The 21,167-nt window shown below is 43.9% G+C and overlaps 1 protein-coding gene across 3 annotated transcripts in view; it reads right to left on the minus strand.

Annotated features, from left to right (window-relative positions):
- ARHGAP32 (Rho GTPase activating protein 32) overlaps window positions 1–21,167 on the minus strand; it is a 265,471-nt gene that overhangs the window by 134,139 nt on the left and 110,165 nt on the right. For all 3 annotated transcript variants that reach the window (XM_070765689.1, XM_070765693.1, XM_070765690.1), the window contains exon 4: window positions 15,624–15,708. In XM_070765689.1, the coding sequence (XP_070621790.1) occupies window positions 15,624–15,708 (85 nt within the window). The remainder of the gene's footprint in view (window positions 1–15,623; window positions 15,709–21,167) is intronic.

Here is a 21,167-nt window from a genome sequence, read left to right on the forward strand (position 1 = left end):
ACCTTCCTTGCCTTTCGCAAACTCCTTAAAACCCACCTTTGTCGTCAGGCATGGGGGAACTGAGATACTCTTTCCCCCTAGGCCTTTACAATTTATGCATGGTATGTTTGTTTGTAGGTGTGATTGGTTTTAAAATAAGGGTTTTTTAGTTGTTGTAGTATTGGATTTACATGCTGTTTTTATTGTTGTTGTTAGCCGCCCTGAGTCTACGGAGAGGGGCGGCATACAAATCCAATAAATAAATAAATAAATAAGTAAATAAATAAATAAATAAATAACTATTTTAAATTTTAAATTGTAAATTATTAGATTTGTCAGGAACTGTTTTTATTGTGTTGTGAGCTGCCCCGAGTCTACAGAGAGGGGCGGCATACAAATCTAATTAATTAATTAATTAATTACTTAATTAATGACGTAAAAAGCACGGGATTGTTTATTTAGGAAACCAATTGATAAGCTATCTTCTCACAGGTTGGCATCCCACACAGCTTTAAAAAACAATTGATAAACACATTAAAAAGTATAAAAGCCATCCCCAAAATAAAGAATGATAGATGCTAAAAATTGCAAGAGATGTTAAAAGCCAAATGAAGTAAAAAGCATGGAGGCATATATACATACATATGCAAGTAAACACTCCATAAATCATTTTATCCATGAAAACTTGCTCCACATAAGAGAAAATTATAGCCCAGGCACCAGCCCACAGGAAATATTATTCAGATTTCATCAGCCATATAAATATGGTCCTTTAAAGGAGGAAGAGCCGGATGATGCATCCGTCTGAGCGTGTCTGCAGGGCATGATTGACCATCATCTTTACCCTTGAAAGGTATCAACCAAAATTGCTTATTAATATGACTCCTAACACTGAGGGGGAAAAGCATGGACTGGACCCGAGGGGGAAAAATAGATAAGCAAAATAATGAATGCAAAGCAACATGTAGAAGTAAGATGCAGGATGTATGCCTGCCTATCACCGTGACAACAATGTTGATGTGATGACCAATTTATGATTTCTGTGGCTGTACAGACAAAGAGAAATTGCCGGTGGCCCCTCTCTACAGTCTGAGTGGTTTTGTTTTGCTTCCTGCCGCTGAATAAGATGCATCTCTGAGAGCTAATAAACTCTTAAACCCCTTTCCAGCAACTGCATCCAACCAGCTACTGACTCCCACCTACAGCAATAGAAGATTTCCATCACAAGGGTCCAGGAGGATGAGTGCAAAGGCTCTCTGGATCGTTCCTGTGGTCAATTATCATCCTCCTCATCACTATGGAAACCGGTATTCTAAGGAACAATGCCAGAAGCCCATCACCTCCAAAGTTAACCCTGAAGCTTGCAAAATAGGCAAAGATCGCTTCAAGGTGATAAACTGAATCAGTCATGTGACCCAGGCAAATATAATTAGACAGAAAGACAGACAGAGACAGAGAGAAAGAGAGAGGGAGGGACAGGGAGACAGAGAGGGAGGGGGAAAGAGAGAGGGAGGGAAGGAGAAGGAGACAGAGAGAGGGAGACAGGGAGAGAAAGAGAGGGAGGGAGAAAGAGACAGGGGGGAGAGGGAAGGGGAGGGAGACAGGGAGGGAGGGAGAGAGACAGAAAGAGAGAGGGGTAGAGAGGGGGAGGGAAGGAAAGAGAGAGAAACAGGGAGAGAGAGAGGAGGGAGGGAGAGAGGGAGGGAAAGGGAAAGAGAGGGAGGGAAAGAGAGAAAGAGAGGGAGGGAGAGGTGGAGGGAGGGAGGGGAGAGGGAGGGCAAGAGAGGGAGGGAGAGGGAGAAAGAGAAGGGGAGAGGGAGGGAGGAGAGAGAAGGAGGGAGAGAGAGGGAAAGAGAGAGAAAGAGGGGGGAGGGAGGGGAAGACAAAGGGAGGGAGGGAGAGAAAGAGAGGGAGGGTGGGTGGGAGGGAGAGGGAGGGCAGGAGAGGGAGGGAGAGGGAGGGGAGAGAGGGAGAGGGAGAAAGAGAGAGGGAAAGAGAGAAAGAGGGAGGGAGAGAAAGAGAGGGAGGGAGGGAGAGGGAAAAAGAGGGAGGGAAAGAGAGAAAGAGGGAGGGAGAGAGGCCAGCAGAAGCAGCTTACTACCATGGATAAAAAGGCAATCTACATTTCCCTTTATTTTTTGGGGGGGGTAGCTGTTCAAGATCACAGAAAGCTTTGGGGAAAATAAATGTTGAGGTCAAAGCAGGCCCTCAATTATTTTTCCTCAAACCAATTAATTCATGCAGTTGCCCATATCCCAATCGCTCCTTCTGGGGAAAAGCAGAGCAGCTGCCAGAACAAATGCAGCCCAGCTTCAGCAACTGTGTACAGGCCTTGAGAGACTTAATTTGCAAAAAAAAAACAAAAAACCAACCCTGGAAGTCATTCAAGATGTTTCCATGGGCCTTGCCGTGTCCCCCAGAGCCAGGATCATTTTAGAGAGGCATGTTGCTAGGAGGGTCAACAGGGGGGGGAAGCGGTTGACTGGATGCCAACAAAAGGGCAATGATAACGGAATAAAACTCTGAGAAAAGTCCCTGGCACAAGGAGGACACCGTGGCCTCATTCACATACAATGGTCCCTCTACCTAAGAACGCCTCTACTTACGAACCTTTCTAGATAAGAACCGGGTGTTCAATATTTTTTTGCCTCTTCTCAAGAACCATTTTCCACTTACAAACCTGAGCCTCTAAAATTGTAACCGGAAAAGGCAGGGAGAAGCCTCTGTGGGGCCTCTCTAGGAATCTCCTGGGAGGAAACGAGGCAGGAAAAGGCAGAGAGAAGCCTCTGTGGGGCCTCTCTAGGAATCTCCTGGGAGGGAACGAGGCAGGAAAAGGCAGAGAGAAGCCTCTGTGGGGCCTCTCTAGGAATCTCCTGGGAGGAAACGAGGCAGGAAAAGGCAGAGAGAAGCCTCTGTGGGGCCTCTCTAGGAATCTCCTGGGAGGAAACGAGGCAGGAAAAGGCAGGGAGAAGCCTCTGTGGGGCCTCTCTAGGAATCTCCTGGGAGGAAACGAGGCAGGAAAAGGCAGAGAGAAGCCTCTGTGGGGCCTCTCTAGGAATCTCCTGGGAGGAAACGAGGCAGGAAAAGGCAGAGAGAAGCCTCTGTGGGGCCTCTCTAGGAATCTCCTGGGAGGAAACAGGGCCGGAAAAGGCAGGGATAAGCCTCCGTGGGGCCTCTCTAGGAATCTCCTGGGAGGAAACAGGGCCAGAAAAGGCAGGGAGAAGCCTCTGTGGGGCCTCTCTAGGAATCTCCTGGGAGGAAACGGGGCAGGAAAAGGCAGAGAGAAGCCTCTGTGGGGCCTCTCTAGGAATCTCCTGGGAGGAAACAGGGCCGGAAAAGGCAGGGATAAGCCTCCGTGGGGCCTCTCTAGGAATCTCCTGGGAACAAACAGGGACGGAGAAGCCTCTGTGGGGCCTCTCTAGGAATCTTCTGGGAGGAAACAGGGCCGGAAAAAGTGGGGAGAAGCCTCTGTGGGGCCTCTTTAGGAATTTTCTGGGAGGAAACAGGGCCGGAAAAAGCGGGGAGAAGCCTCCGTGGGGCCTCTCTAGGAATCTCCTGGGAGGAAACAGGGCCTCCACCCTCCCTGTGGTTTCCCCAATCGCACACATTATTTGCTTTTACATTTGATTTCTATGGGGAAAATTGCTTCTGCTTACAAACTTTTCTACTTAAGAATCTGGCCACAGAACGAATTAAGTTCATAAGTAGAGGTACCACTGTATAATGATATTAATGAGAAATAAGTTAACATATTTATGAAGCCCAAAATCAGCCATCGTGGTTGAGTTTCTCCAGCCGATCAGGCTGATGTGTAAAAAATTCTGAAAAGTGAGACAATTTCAGCCTCACAGGCTGCTACGGTATATATTTATTTATTTTATTTTATTTATTGGATTTATATGTCATCCTTCTCCGAGGACTCCTATTTGTATGAGCCCTGTGGTGGCACGGTGGTTAGAATGCAGTATTGCAGGCTAATTCTGCCAATTGCCAGAAGTTCGATTCCCACCAGCTCAAAGCTGACTCAGCCTGTCACCCTTCCAAGGTTAAATAAAACGAGGACTCAGATTGTTGGGGGCACTATGCTGACTCTGTAAACTGCTTAGAGAGGGCTGTAAAGCTATTGCTACCCTGTTTCTCCCATAATAAGACATCCCCTGATAATAAGCCTAATTGGGGTTTTGAGTACATGGCAATAAGGCCAAGCACTTATTTCAGGGTTCAAAAAAATATAAAATAGGGTCTTATTTGATTTATTTAATTATTTTATTTATCTACATTTATTTTCTGTGAAACACTACTTGCAAAAAAAAGGTGATACCTAAAAAACCTACTGGCCTGACTTCAATTACCTCTCAAGTCACCCATAAAACCCAAAACAAGTTGTAGGTCCAGCACTTATTTAATAACCCTTGATGTTTTTAATGGTCTATAAAAGGTGAGTAGCAGCATGACTTTCCTATAGTAACTTCTGCCTTCTTGAAAGTTATATCCATACAGGTGATTCTCAACTTGCAACTATTAAAAAACAACAACAATGGTCCTTCGAAAAAATGACTTACAAACTGTCAACGGACTTCTGACGTCACACCATCCTCAGAGTCATGCGATCTCAATTCCAGTATTTTTTGGAACCAATTCACATTTACCACTGGATGCAGCATCCTACAGTCAGTTGATTGCAAATTGCAAAGTTTTTTGCTGATTTTAGGCAAAAAACAAACCCCAACATCACCTTCCATTGGGGAAGAGAATTCACTTAATGACTGCATGATTTGCTATTAAAAGAAACCCACTGTAAAAATTGTTATAACACCAAGTTATGGTGACTTATGACAGAAATTGGAATCCCAATTGTGGCTGGAAATTGAGGACAATCTGTGTGTTTTTATGTTAGTACCGGTACCTGAAATCTATTCTGGGTCCATTTCAGTCTGTTTTAGTCTCCAAATACTAACTGAAATCTTATATTAACTTGATTGTGCTGATATTAATTACAGCATCCTTTCTCTTTCTGCAAAAGTAGATCAAAACCCATGACTAACTTCTTTTACAGAACAAATAGATCTTAAATCTAAGTTAGTTCTATGGAACAGTTATCTGCTTTCTCAACACTAGATGGCAGCATACTGCAAAGAATATTTTCTGCTGGATGCGGAAACATAAATCATGTATTCCAATTCCCTAAATATACATTAGAATAGAGACACGCAAAGCAAAAGCATCACAAAAACCTTACTTTGAAAGTGATTCAGTAAGCATTTCTTTGCTAACTGAAGGAAGAACACATTTTCTATTCTGATAATCGCTGAGCAAAACAAAGTAGGATATTCTGGGCATCTCGAGATATACAAATGGAGATCATTATGGAAATGATCCCCTCCTCTTTTTAAATAGTGCAATGGAAAGACTGCTATACTAGTTTCACCTGCTATCTGGTGCCCATCTGTGCCATTTACAGACATCCATCCCCATCTGGACATTCAGGATGAAATGCCAACCATAACTTGCTCTTCATCCCAGGAAGCAGGAAGTCTGCAGTATTCATGAAATATTTTAGGAAGTGGGTTTGGAACTAATTTAAAAAAACAGGGTAAGGCTTAATCCAGATGAGATAGCTCTGCTATTAAGTACAAGAACAGATATCGATCCGAAGAGACATTTATACACGATCACAGATGGCATTATATTTCATCTGAAGGATCAGGTATACCATTCAGAACTTCGGCAGTGTTCTGTCGGGCTCTCTGGTAGAATCCTCCCAAAAATTCACAGGTACAAATTTCAGACACACACACGTTTGAAAATTCAAAACAATGTTCTTTATCATGAAAATTCACTTGAACCAAGCCCTCTTTTGGGATAGCAAAGAGCACTCGTCTCCAAACAAACTGGTAATTTGTACAAGTCCCTTATCAGTTCTGTGATACTTAGCTTGCAGCTGTGAGGCAATTCATAGTCCTCCTTCTTTCACAAAGTGAAACACATTTTGTTCTGGTTTAGTTTCAAAGCAGGGAAAAATCAGCACACAAAAAGTCAAAGTCAGTAAAGCAGTCACGAAACACAAGGATCAGATAATCCTCCACAATGGCCAAACCCACAGGCTGCTATTTACAGCAGCCTCACTAATTACCACAGCCCCACCCAACCACAGGTGGCCTCATTTTCTTTGATAATAATCTCTGTTGTTGTTGCCTATGCATCGCTCTCCACCTGCGTGGCTGTATCATTAACTCTTGTTCTGAATCCAAGGAGAAGCTAGATAGTTGATCTCCTTCTGAGCTGTCTGCCACACTCTCCTCCTCCCTGTCACTCATGTCTTTTTGGTCAGAGGAGCCTTCATCAGCAGATTCCACGGGGGGGGGGGGGGGCAAAACATCCACAGTCCTTGGGGCAGGAGCTGGGCCAGAGCTAACCACAACAGGCAGGATCCCAGTGTAGATTGAGAAAGTGGAGGCCAAGAAATTATCCGGCAGGGCCAGCAACAGCTCCCTCTGGATCCCAAGTTGTCACAAAGATCCATATGCCAATGAAATCTAAGATGGATTAATACTAGGCAATGAATTTTAAGAGCATGTGAAAATTGCCCAATGCAGCCACATGCCCTAGTGGAAATTAGCTCAGTCAGATTATATAAAACTGTACTGTACTACTTGTTCTTTTTAAAGATGGCAACCCCAAATGGTTCAGGTTTGGTCAACTACATCTGTGTCAATCTGCCTATAATCTGAGATCAACTGGCCTCAGTCTATTTCAAGGATGGGCAATTAATTTTCCCAAACAGCCACATGGAAACATGGACTGTTATTGAGGGCCAAACCAACAGACTGAGCTGAATTCTGCTCATAGAAACATGGAAACATAGAAGTCTGATGGCAGAAAAAGACCTCATGGTCCATCTAGTCTGCCCTTATACTATTTTCTGTATTTTATCTTAGGATGGATATATGTTTATCCCAGGCATGTTTAAATTCAGTTACTGGGGATTTACCAACCACATCTGCTGGAAGTTTGTTCCAAGGATCTACTACTCTTTCAGTAAAATAATATTTTCTTGTGTTGCTTTTGATCTTTCCCCCAACTAACTTCAGATTGTGTCCCCTTGTTCTTGTGTTCACTTTCCTATTAAAAACACTTCCCTCCTGAACCTTATTTAACCCTTTAACATATTTAAATGTTTCGATCATGTCCCCCCTTTTCCTTCTGTCCTCCAGACTATACAGATTGAGTTCATGAAGTCTTTCCGGATATGTTTTATGCTTAAGACCTTCCACCATTCTTGTAGCCCGTCTTTGGACCCGTTCAATTTTGTCAATATCTTTTTGTAGGTGAGGTCTCCAGAATTGAACACAGTATTCCAAATGTGGTCTCACCAGCACTCTATATAAGGAGATCAAAATCTCCCTCTTCCTGCTTGTTATACCTCCAGCTATGCAGCCAACCATCCTACTTGCTTTCCCTACCGCCTGACTGCACTGCTCACCCATTTTGAGACTGTCAGAAATCACTACCCCTAAATCCTTCTCTTCTGAAGTTTTTGCTAACACAGAAACTTAATATTAATTTTAACACAGAAACCTAATATTAATTTAACACAGAAACTCAATATTAATTTTTTCTCGCTTTATAAAAAGCAGTAAATTATGTGGTTTTGATTACTGTGAAGGTGTGTAGACATGCATACCCTTATATATATATATATAAAAAAAGCAGTTGCCTTCAAAATAAAAGCAATGCAATTATGTTGTGTGGATGGCATATACTATATTTTTTGGACTGCAAGACACACTTTTCCCCCTCCTAAAAGAGGCTGAAAATATGGGTGCGTCTTATACTGCAAATGTAGCTCTGCCCACTCGCCAGCCCCTACCCTTCAGCCTCCGTGCATCCTCTTCCTGACTGCAGAGATTGACATTGACAATAGTTTGTGGTTTTGGTCTCCGCACTTTGCATTTTCAGCCTCCAAACGCTCGTGTGGTGCCCAGAATGGCTACCCTAGAACAGCAGCTGCTTTCTCTTACTCCTTTCCCCATTTTGCCTGCTTTAATGGAGGATCAGTTGTGCTTTAAAAGCATAGCCCCAACCATCCCCAACCTCAAAACAAAGGTGCTGAAGATGACCAGGCTAAGGACTAGCCAGATGAATACCTGAGTAGACAGAATCCCCCCTCCCCCATTTTCCTCAGCTGCGTCTTATACTTTGGTGCATCTCATACTCCAAAAAACTACAGGTAGTCCCCGACTTACGACGTCGATCCGTTCCTACGGGGTGTCGTAAGCCGAATTTCCGAGTAAGTTGGAATTTTGCTCTAACGCCCGAGGGGGAGGAGGGGGGGCGAGCCCCACACCCATCCCACAAATTCTTCACCCCTCCCACTACTGACCGGGCTGCATTGCTGCAGCCTCCGAGGCCGCCCACCGCGGAAAGCCCCTCGCCCGAACGGAGGCGGCAGCAGTGGCTTTGAGTGAGCAACAGAGAATTCAGCATTCCTCTGAAATTAGCCAAGGTGCTTTCTGGCGCTGCAAGCAGGCGGTGTGGGCAGAGCCTCGCACACACTCGCTCGGTAAGCCCCACCGCCCGAGGAGGAGGAGAGGGCCGAGCCCCCCACCCTTCCCACAAATTCTTCACGCATACACCCCGCTATTGACCAGGCTGCTTTGCTTTGGACCTCTCACTCGAACGGAGGCGGCGGGAACAGCAGCGGCTTAGGGGGATTAACAGGCGGTCCTTCCCGGCGCTGCCTTGCACACATTCGCTTGGGAGGCCTTGCTGCCACCGGGTCGCCAAAACTTGGGGCATGAGGAGGAGTAAATAGCGCGACAGCTCGCTGTCTCTCTCCCCCCCCCCCCCCACCATGGAAAGCTTGCCAGTTGTATGGTGCGGTGCTGACTTGCGAGGCCTGCTTTAAGGGGAGGGGAACAGGATAGAGAGGTAATAAAAGCATGGAGCTGCTCTGCCGGGAGATGTCGTAACGACGAAACATCGTAAGTCAGGGATGATGTAACCCGGGGACTACCTGTACTTATTTACACCTGATTTCTGATTGACCTCATGTAGGCCGAACAAGGACAAAGGGATGGATGTGCCCAAGCATTATTAGGAAATAGTTGGTTCCGTTCCCTCCTCTATGACTTTCATTTTATTTGTAGTCCTTTTGACCCAACTACAAAATGAATCACACTCCTACGGATAAGTCCAGATATAACCATCCTTCATTTCTAGACATCACCGGTTTTCTAAGCAATTAAGAATGAAATGTACTGCAATTGTTAAGAATAACCAGAGTCTATACATGGAGAGAGAGAAATGTCAATCAATCAATCAAAATGAAAGTTCTTCCTTTTTAAGCCATCAGAAAATATTAAAATTGCTGTCTGAGGAAGCAAGGAATGAATTCCGTGCGGAAATATCTCAAATGAATTCAATGAAATTAAATGATCGAGTTTGACTGCATTTTTTTTCTGCAGTATCATCACGTATTGGAATGTTCATCCTTCCTGTTCCCTCTTTGCTGCTTTCTGCCTTTTATACCGCTGGGCCCTTTTCAACAGCCATTTCTCCGAGCGCAATACTTACAAGCCAAGAATAAAAGAAGAATTATTTATAACAGTGTGACATTATCTGACGGAGTCAAATTGTGCTTTCAACAGGATCTCCTTGCATCTTGCATATATTTACTGAGCACTGAGAAAGGAAACATTGATAATGCTAGAAATAAATTATTTTCCCCGTCTCTACCCTACTGCTTTGCAGCAAATCTCTTTCTTACAAAACTGCACACGCTCCAATCCTTTGACATTGAGGAGAGGGGTAATTTAAATTCTCAGCTCTTCTTACATTGGTGAAAATTGAGGGCTGCTTATTAGGTGCCAGGAGACTTGGGAGGCCCAACCAACGTGAAGTTGTTTATTAAAGAATCTTACTTTCTCTATGGGACGAAGAGAAATTAGGTCAAGTGAAATATATAAAGAATGGCACAAGGGGTCCCCCCACCCTCCAACTTTCTGGGGAATGCCAACAACTCTGCTTTTGTTGCTAAGATGCTAGAGAGAAAGAGACAGACCAGCCAGATTTTTTTTTAAAAAAGCCCATAGAATATAAGAGTGTCCCAGTTCAGACACAACATATTGTTAAAGGTATGTTTCCTTCCTTTTACAGCAAAAACAAAAATCCATGTCACCATTACCTGCTTCCTACATATAATTTTTTAAATAGGGATAGCTTGTTTTTCATTAACCGATAGAATTCTTTATTGGCCAAGTGTGATTGGACACACAAGGAATTTGTCTTTGGTGCACATACTCTCAGTGTACATGAAAGAAAATATATATCTGTATATGAGGTACAACACTTAATGATTGTCATAGGGGTCAAATAAGCAATGAAGAAACAATCAATATTAATAAAAATCTTAAGGATACAAGCAACAATTTACAGTCATACAGTCATAAGTGAGAGAAGATGGGTAATAGGAATGATCAGAAAAAAACTAGTATTAATAGTAGTGCAAAGCTAATATTCCAAGAGAATATATGTAGCTCAGGGCTAGACTGCGGTATCCTTGGTGCTCTCTAGGCTTGGTTGTTTGTTTGAAGACATTGAATTACCTGACTAGGTAGTATCTTCAATGCTAGGGGATGTGGTGTTTGTAAACAACCAACCTCAGAAATCTCCAAGGACTCCAGAGTTAATATTGTCACCAGCAAAAAACCCAAAAAAACCCTGCAAGCTCATTTGATAAATCAACATAATTAATCAAAGTTGAATAGATACATTAGCAAGTCGCTAACCTTATCAACCAGATATCTTTCATACAAAAATGATGCAGTTGCTAAAACATTACTCCTCAGCTCTAGCAAACGAAAATCTACAGCATGTTGTTGTTATTATTATTGTTGTTGTTATTATTATTACTATTATTATTATTATTATTATTATTATTATTATTATTATTATTTATTAGATTTGTATGCCGCCCCTCTCCGTAGACTCAGGGCAGCTTACAACAATAACAAAGACAATGTAAGAACAAATCTAATAATTTAAAAAACACTAAAAACCCCATTATTAAAAGCAAACATACACACAAACATACCATGTATAAACTGTATATGTTGGTCCTTTTATCTTCTTGCAAATTGAATTCAACATGATTCACACTGCGAGCAAGCATTTTATACCTCTGCCAGGATATATAGGCTGATGTATTAAAATCAACGTATCTCAGCACTCGTTTTTTCATTTTGGACTGGTAAGCAGGTTTTTTTTAGAAATATTGTCAAGCGTTCAGACAGGTTCTCCCTGGAACAATGAAGAAACACTGGCCAGTTGCCAATGTCCCCTCTGGGGTCAAGATATTAAGAAAATGATAACAGGGGCAGTTATGGGCATTTGTTAAAGGGAAAGAAAAAGTCTATCTTGACTCATCCGAGTTGGCTTTCAGACAAAAGGTGTGAGAAAGACATGATAGAGTCACAATCGCTTAGGGTCTCAATAATTGAAGAAGCTCATATCTCCGCATTTAGGTCTGCTAAAAGGAGCTTTTTTCGTGTGCGGGGAAGAAAAATGAGATAAGACAACCATGCGACGCTCTTCCGCAACTTCAGAGGTACAGATTTATTTATTTATTTATTTATTACTTGGATTTGTATGCCGCCCCTCTCCAAAGACTCGGGGCGGCTCACAACATATAGAAACAAATCATAAGTAATCCAGCAATTTAAAATTTTAAAGATTTTTTTAAAAAAACCATATACTAACAGACACACACACAAGCATACCATATATAAATTAAACGTGCCCAGGGGGAGATGTTTCAATTCTCCCATGCTTGACGGCAAAGGTGGGTTTTAAGGAGTTTACGAGAGCAGTCATGGGCTTCCCTAGGTATGCCCATGTTACACCAACACTCCGCAGTCTGCATTGGTTGCCGATCAATTTCCGGTCACAATTCAAAGTGTTGGTTATGACCTATAAAGCCCTTCATGGCACCGGACCAGATTATCTCTGAGACCGCCTTCTGCTGCACGAATCCCAGCGACTGATTAGGTCTCACAGAGTTGGCCTTCTCCGGGTCCCGTCAACTAAACAATGTCGGTTGGCGGGCCCCAGGGGAAGAGCCTTCTCTGTGGCGGCCCCAACTCTCTGGAACCAACTCCCCCCAGAGATTAGAACTGCCCCTACTCTCCCTGCCTTCCGTAAACTCCTTAAAACCTACCTTTGTCGTCAGGCATGGGGGAACTGAGAAACCTCCCCCGGGCATGTACAATTTATGCATGGTATGTTTGTGTGTATGTCTGTTAGTAAAATGGGGTTCTTTTTAAATATCTTAAATTATATTTGGATTTGTTTGAATTGCTGTATTTTTCTGTGAGCCGCCCCGAGTCTGCGGAGAGGGGCGGCATACAAATCTAAATAATAAATAAATAATAAATAAATAAATTTACATTTGCATATTTACATTTGTGTCACATGTGCCTGTATACTGGTCATATGACATTATATTCATCAAATAACTCACTCAAATTACTTGCCTATGAAATAAAGTTCCCAATTTAGAAAAAAAAAACCATCACTTTATTTGGCAATCAATGTTCTCTTATATTTATTTTATTTATTTATTACTTAGATTTGTATGCCGCCCCTCTCCGAAGACTCGGGGCGGCTCACAACACGTGGAAACAAATCATAAATAATCTGACAATTTAAAATATTAAAGATTTAAAAAAGACCCCATATACTAACAGACATACACACAAGCATACCATACATAAATTAGACATGCCCAGGGGAAGATGTTTCAGTTCCCCCATGCCTGACGGCAAAGGTGGGTTTTAAGGAGTTTACGGAAGGCAGGAAGAGTAGGGGCAGTTCTAATCTCCGGGGGGAGTTGGTTCCAGAGGGCCGGGGCCGCCACAGAGAAGGCTCTTCCCCTGGGGCCCGCCAACCGACATTGTTTAGTTGACAGGACCCGGAGAAGGCCCACTCTGTGGGACCTAATCGGTCGCTGGGATTCGTGCGGCAGGAGGCGGTCTCGGAGATATTCTGGTCCAATGCCATGAAGGGCTTTAAAGGTCATAACAAGCAACTCTGGCACACAAAGTCACCCTTTCCTTCACTTCCATCGGAAGCAGGAAAATAAAAGGAGAGGAAAGGAAGGAACAAAAGTAGAAGGGTTAATCCACAGTTTCAGCAGTCAATATCTGTTACCATTCTGAAACAATGTTCCCCCCCCCCCTATTCTGCTCAGCAAGGGTAAAATGGCTCAGTCCCCCACCCCAATCCCATGCACACCATTAATGAATAAATACATGGGCATTTATTTTATCATCAATGTTGGATTGTGACTTCTTCTTTAAGTCAGCGAATTGTTTTAATCACTTCTCTATGTTCTAAAATTTACACAGGGCCGGCTAATGGTATTTTAATAAATATAGCCTCTTATTACATACCAGCATTATTAATTTAGAAATTATTTTGATAGGACAGGCTTATTTATCTCTCTTGCATGGTGGTCTCTGATTAATTCTGCCATTTTCTCTATAGTGTGCAACCCATTACAAATCACTAAAAGCTATGCTACTTTTGGGCCCAGCCTTAGCCTGAAAAACTGGCTTTTAAAAAAAATACACATGCTAAAGTATATCTAACAGGAAGGGGAAAAATGATAGAGGTTTGTCCAGTGTCACTTTAATGGGTCTGCCTAACACTCAGCATTTCAACTACCAAAACCTGATCAGGTCTTTATTAAAGTTATTATCCATGTGCTCATTTAAAAACATAGAGCTTGTTACCAACTTAAGCTAAAGCAACTGCTTTCTTTCTTTCTTTCTTTCTTTCTTTCTTTCTTTCTTTCTTTCTTTCTTTATTTATTTATTTATTTATTTATTTATTTATTTCCAATTTCATAAAACAACTAAAAGCCCTAATTATAAAAAACCAGACATACACACAAACATACCATGCATAACTTGTAATGGCCTAGGGGAAGGAATATCTTAACTCCCCCATGCCTGGCGACAAAGGTGGGCCTTGAGTAGTTTGCGAAAGACAAGGAGGGTGGGGGCCGTTCTAATCTCTGGGGGGAGTTGATTCCAGAGGGCCGGGGCCGCCACAGAGAAGGCTCTTCCCCTGGGCCTCGCCAAACGACATTGTTTGGTCGACGGGACCCGGAGAAGGCCAACTCTGTGTGACCTTATCGGCCGCTGGGATTCGTGCGGTAGAAGGCGGTTCCGGATAAAATAAAGAATAACCAAAAATAGATAATCTTTATAACAGAGGTCTTCAAACTCGGGAACATTAAGACTTGTAAACTTCAACTCCCAGAATTCAATTCCCAGCAGAGCTGGCTGGAGAATTCTGGGAGTTGAAGTTTGGGGACCCCTGATTTATAAGACTGCTTTCTCTTTTTAGACTGAATTTTACATAAGCCATTTAAATCACTTTTGCATCAATCGGGTTGCCGATTCTTATTACTAACACTAGTTTTAGTATGAAGATACTTTAACGTTGTGAGATACTCCGTCGCTGGAATTTTTCAAGGAAAAAACTGGGCTACTGTTTGTTGAGTCTGGTACAAGGATGTCTGTGTTGGGCAGACTGGACTAGAAGACCTCCAAGGTCCCTGCCAGCCCTATAACTCAGTATAGATGTCTCCTTTAACAAATAAGTTTAATATCAAAAATATAGAGTTAAATTTAACAAGAATGTAACTTACGTGTATGACATTTCTGCTTGGATCTGATCATAGTTAGGATTTTTTATATTTTTGTATTAGTTAGACTTCTACGACAAGAGGAGCAATGGTAGCTCCTTGCTTGTCCTTTTGAAAATTCAATAAAAAAATAAATAAAAAATAAGGGAACTGGTTTTATTTATGAAGCAACGGGGCAAAATTTCATTATCATTCCCCAGTGACTATGAAAATAGAAATGAAAAATATTTACTGACCCCTCACATCCTGGACACAAATTGTTTCAACTCCTACCCTCAAAACGTCGCTACAGAGCATTGCACACCAAGACAACTAGACACAAGAACAGTTTTTTTTCCGAACGCCATCACTCTACTAAACAAATAATTCCCTCAACACTGTCAGACTTTCTACTAAATCTGCACTTCTATTCTACTAGTTTTTCTCATCATTCCTATCACCCATTTCCTCCCATGTTGACTGTATGACTGTAACTTGTTGCTTATATCCTAAGATTTTTATTAATATTGCTTCTTCATTGCTTATTTGACCCCTATGACAATCATTAAGTGTTGTACCACATGATTCTTGACAAATGTATATTTTATTTTATGTACGCTGAGAGCATATGCACCAAGACAAATTCCTTGTGTGTCCAATCACACTTGGCCAATAAAAATTCTATTCTATTCTATGATTTTCATTCAAATACAGGGAAAGATTAAGGATTCAAAAGAGAATGAGGGTGTGTGATGCAATGGGCATGTATAACAGAGCCTGCTGATCCATAAATCACTGTGGAAGCAGGAAGTTTGGAAATTCAACACAAGATTGCAAAACAGGCAGAAAATAAACGTACAGGACCTTTAGGTGAGGTTAGAAAATATGTGCTAAAGGCAAGGCAGCTCCATGACAACCCATGTAACAGTTTAACCCAGTTTAACATTCTCACCTGTATATTGCCAAAGTCCACATTTTCATAATGGAAGTGTGCACATTCTGCCATCTTTGGAAAATGGCCTTTGGTGAAGGACAATCTGAAACACAGGTAACAAGTTTGGAGTATATTATTGCAGTAATCAGAACTGACACTTCAATCAAGCAAAGATACTCCTGGCACTGTCATTGGAATATCTTATCGTCCCAAACCCCACAGGACACGGAGTAGCGTCTATGTAACAGAAAGAAACAATAAAGAAAAGGTTTCTAGGTGTGATTCAGCCTGAGGCTCCTCAGGGAACGGCTGGAACTCTGCCGGCTCCATGATCAGAGGGGGAGGACGAGGAACAGGAGGAGGAGGAGGACCAGGCAGACGGGGAAGAGGAATGTCAGGACGAGGAGGAGGGAGAACAGCCTGAGACCCCCGGGGGGGAGCTCTCCCCAGCGAGTAGCCTGGAGTCTTTAGATGAGAACGCACAAGCCATCATAGATATGAGGCAGAGAAGGGCAGCACAAAGAAGGGGACAATTAGCCAGGTACTTCCATCCCTAATAGGCAACAGCTGGGCTTGCGTGTGGTTCTCCTCAGAAAGGTTGAAAAGGCAGGCCCGCCCTTCCTGTATTGTGGAGAGTTATCTTTTGGGAGTCCTGTGACCTTGCTTCGATCCTTGGCGTCTCTGATCCTGGCTTGTGGCCTCGAAGGCTGAAAACTTGGGGGAGGCGTGGGTTTTATTATCTACAGTGGTGTGTGTGCCAGCAAGAAGCCTGTTGTATTGTCTGGCCGTCGTGACTCTTCTGTGAAGCTTCATAGCATTCCAGTTTGTAAGAACAGTTTTTGTTCTCTGTGTTTGTTTTCAAAGATATAAAATGACTTTGCTTTTTACCAGCGTGTCTGGCTACTCTTTTTAGTTGGTGTTGACGTCTGGGGGAACACAGACACAACACTAGGGAAGAAAGCAAACTGTCAAGTATTATTTGTTGTTAGAAGACAAATTCCAGTTTCAGGCCCTGCACCTGAAACTGAAAAATGAAGGCAAGGAATTCATCCTTTGATGCCAAGAGGGCTAGAAGATTGAAGGATAAGCAACCAAGGAACATGAATGAACTTCGTGTATCTATCCCAACTGACAGAAATTATCTGTGAAAATAATTAAGAGCCCATCAGTTCTATACTAGTAGACCTGGGGACCAAACATGTATTTTAATTATTTTCTAGCTTTGACTTGGGGTTACAAAATGATAGGTATAGCTGAAGCTATATTATAGCAGTGCAGAAATTGTTTTAGTGTCCCGGAGCACATTTCTAATGGTGAACAAAGAGTGTTTGATCATCAGTCATCCTCCCCTTAGGACTTTAAAAAGAAAAATGAGATTTAGCACCTGGTCTTTCCACACTAGAAAACGGGGTCATCGTTTTCTCTTGCAGAATCAGCACATGATTGATGAGAGTTCTGAACAAATCCATTCCTGGACAGTTTTCTGAACTTCAAATCATTATTGGAGCCAAAGGTGGATCAAATACAAGTCCAAGATTAAATTGGAACAGAGGGGATAACAGAGGAAGAAAGGAAGTGAAACACAGTTAAAAAAAAAGTCCCTTCTCAAATCTGTGATATATATGGTACACATTTCACCGTACTTTCTTTGAAAGTTACAGTTGGGGCCATTGTTTCTTCTTATGTGTAGAAAGTTTATGCTTTGATTTAGCTAGCCATTGAGAGAAAACATAAACCTAAAGAACCTAATCTAAAGCTTGTCCTGAAGTCTTATTTGAGATAGGAGCCTCTGCTAGCAAAATCAAAAGGAATGTGATAGAGTTGGTGCATCCCAATGACAAGGTTACAGTTAAGATAAAGCTCGCTCTATCTGTGGATGCCACTGCACCAAAGACTGAAGCCTGAGGGCACAGAAGATGAAAGCAGATGAGGTGTCTTTAAATAGAGGCTGGTGTGGAGATCCGCTAATGATAGTTACTCTGGTAGCTGGGGATGCAGAACAGAATCCCAACCCCACAACCAGTTTAGAGATTCATTTTCAGCAATCTGCAGGATTGTAATAGGAGGAGGAAAAATAAAGCAGTAATTGATCTGCCTTGGTTTCTAGAGATTAAAAGGCGGGGGGAAATGTGGGCAGGCTTGCTGTTTAAGTGAACATATTTCCTAGGGAAAGGTGGGAGAGGGGACACAATGGCTCAGCAGTTAAAGACCCTGAGCATGGCAGCTAGAAGGCTGCAAGCTGGGTTTGAGACCCACGTGCCATGCAATGGGGTGAATTCCCATTCCTGCCCAGCTCGTGCTCACCTAGCATTTCGAAAACATGCAAGTGCAAGTAGATCAATAGGTACCACTTCGGTGAGAGGGTAACAGTGCTCCATGAGCGTTTGGTGTAGAGCAGGGTGTCAAACCCGGGACATCACATTGTGGTCACATGACATATTGTGATTTTTTTCCCCTTCGTTAACCCAGGGGTGGGGGTGGCCCACATGTGATGCACCTAGCCCACAGGCCATGAGTTAAACACCCCTGGTATAGAGCCATGAGCATGGAAAATGTCTTTGGACAATGCTGGCTTTCCCAGCAAAGAAACGGAGATGAGTACCACTCTCTAGAGCAGTGTTTCTCAAATAGTGGGGCAAGCCCCCCTGGGGGGCATGCAAAACAATGCCAGGGGGCACATGACCTCAGGGAACGTGCTCTTTTTGCCACTGGTAGTGGGTTTTTTACTGAACAATAGCACAGAGCACAGAGCAAAAGATACATTTTTTTAATTTAACTTTTTAATTGATTTTTATAATAACAATAAAACATTCACACAACACATAACAATGTGCTCAGTGTTCAAAGAGCAAGAGATACAAAGTGCGGATAACAAACCCTTAAGAGACACCACGGAAGAATATTTAACAGGGAAGAAAAGAAAGGAGGAAAGAGATGGAGGGGCCCAGGGGAAGAGCCTTCTCTGTGGTGGCCCCGACCCTCTGGAATCAACTCTCCCCGGAGATCAGGACTGCCCCCACCTGCTTGCCTTTCGCAAACTTCTTAAAACCCACCTCTGCCGTCAGGCATGGGGAAATTGATTCCCCTGGGCCAGTCCGTTTTATGAATGGTATGTTTGGGATGTTCGATTGTTTTTACATTAAGGGTTTTAAACTGTTTTAATAATTGGATTTGTACTATGCTTTATTGTTGTGAGTCTTCGGAGAGGGGCGGCATACAAATCTAATGAATGAATGAATGAATGAATGAATGAATGAATGAATGAATGAATGAATGAATGAATGAATGAATACCCAAAAGCTAAGACAAGGAAATATGACGAAGCGTATGTAGCGCTTTGCTTCACTGTGACTATGGTGGGACACAAGGAAATAGGCGTTGATTGCTTACCTGAACGCCTCTTCTCGTACGGTGAGCGGGTACAGCAGTCACATGGGTTGCTCATGTCCAATCCGGTGGAACTGAGCCTAGTATTAAAAAAGCTTGCTGGATCCGCCCCTTCCCCAGAATTCGCGAATCCATAGACTAGGCTCAGCTGTGAAGCTCTGTAGTGTTCAACTCTCATTGTTAGAGGAAGAAAGGTTATAGGAAGGTAAAGAAGACACATACAAGGGCGGGAAGTGACTGCTGTACCCGCTCACCGTACGAGAAGAGGCGTTCAGGTAAGCAATCAACGCCTATTCTCCGTACTGAAGGAGCGGGTCCAGCAGTCACATGGGACATACCCAATAGATGGTCCCTAGGGTGGGATTAGATTGCTATCGTGAGAGATAACGGATTGGAGTACCCTTCTGCCGAAGGCAGCGTCCGCTGAAGCGTAAGAGTCAATCTTGTAGTGCCTGATGAAGGAATTTGGCGAGGCCCAAGTGGCTGCTTTGCAGACCTCCTCCAACGGGGCTTGAGTCGCCCAAGCGGCCGAGGTGGCTGCGCTCCTGGTGGAATGCGCTGTGATGTTCCTTGGAACTGAAAGGGAGGCCGACTCGTAGGCCTTAGATATAGTCCCTCTGATCCAACGGCCAATCACTGTTGAAGACACTTTGGTACCCATGACTCTGGGGTGATAGGCTATAAAAAGTGCTTCTGACCTCCGAAAGGGTCCTGTGCGTTGGATATAGATCCTCAGCGCTCTGATGAGATCCAGGGTGTGCCATCTAATTGCCAAGGGATGGTCCCGTTGGAGACAGAAGGAAGGTAAGACAATATCTTGGGTTCTGTGGAACATGGAACTGACCTTGGGTAAGAAGGTGGGGTCCAGTCGCAAGACTACCTTGTCCTGATGAAATTGGCAGAGGTCCTGCCTGATTGAGAGGGCAGCCAGCTCCGAAATGCGTCGGGCAGAGGTAATAGCCACCAGGAATGCTACTTTAAAGGATAGGTACCTGAGGGACGCCGATTTTAGGGGTTCGTATGGTGCCTGCGTGAGGGAATGGAGAACCCGTGGCAAATCCCAGGATGGATACCTGTGGACCTTGGAAGGTCTGAGGTTGGCTATACCCTTGAGGAATTCCTGAACTTCTGGAAAGGAACGGAGAGGCTGTCTGCGGGGCCCCGCTAGGACAGAGGAAATGGCCGCCAGATGACGCCGGAGGGTGCTGGTGGAAAGTCCTTGATGGAAACCCAGCATAAGGAAGGAAATGATCCTGTGTATGGGGATGCACAGGGGAGAGAGACCTTCCTGTAGACACCACTGGTGAAACTTAGACCACGTATGGTCGTAGATTCGATTGGTCGAACCCCTTCTGGCCTTTAAAATGACCTCCACTGTATCGGGGTCGTGGCCACGCAGTTCTAAGTCTCTCCTGATAACAGCCAGGCGGTGAGGTGGAACCACTCCGGGTCTGGATGGAATGAGGCCCCCTGCTGCAGCATATCCCCCGAAACGGGGAGTCGGCAAGGGTCCTGGACGGACAACTGTTGGAGATCCGCGAACCAGGGCCGGCGGGGCCAATGAGGGGCGATTAGGATTACTCGGGCCCTCTCGGTGAGGACTTTGTGAATCACGTCCGGGAGAATTGGAATTGGAGGGAATGCGTAAAGTAGGCCTGGAGGCCATGGGCTCCGGAGGGCATTGATTGCTTCCGCTCCCGGGGATGGAAATCTGGAAAAAAAGCGAGGGAGTTGGGCGTTCGCATTGGTCGCGAAGAGATCCAGAACTGGTAGGCCGAATCTGAGGCTGATTTGATGGAACAGGTCTTGATGGAGATTCCACTCTCCTGGGTCTATCGTTGCTCGAGATAGCCAATCCGCCTGGACGTTGAGGCTCCCCGAGATGTGGTCGGCTAGGAGCGACCGAAGATGTTTTTCCGCCCAAAGGCCTAACTTGAGGGCCTCCCTCATGAGGGCCTTGGATCTCGTGCCCCCCTGTCTGCAGATGTGGCTTTTTGTGGCAATGTTGTCGGTGAGAATGAGAACGTGCCGGTTGGGAATGCGAGGAGAGAAATGCTTCAGAGCCAGGGATACGGCTCTTAACTCTAGCCAATTGATTGGCTTGGAAGCTTCCTCCGGGGACCACGTGCCCTGGGCTATCATCCCCTGGGCGTGGGCGCCCCATCCCGATAGACT

Source organism: Erythrolamprus reginae, chromosome 12 (assembly GCF_031021105.1).
Source record: "Erythrolamprus reginae isolate rEryReg1 chromosome 12, rEryReg1.hap1, whole genome shotgun sequence".
NCBI lineage: Eukaryota > Metazoa > Chordata > Lepidosauria > Squamata > Dipsadidae > Erythrolamprus > Erythrolamprus reginae.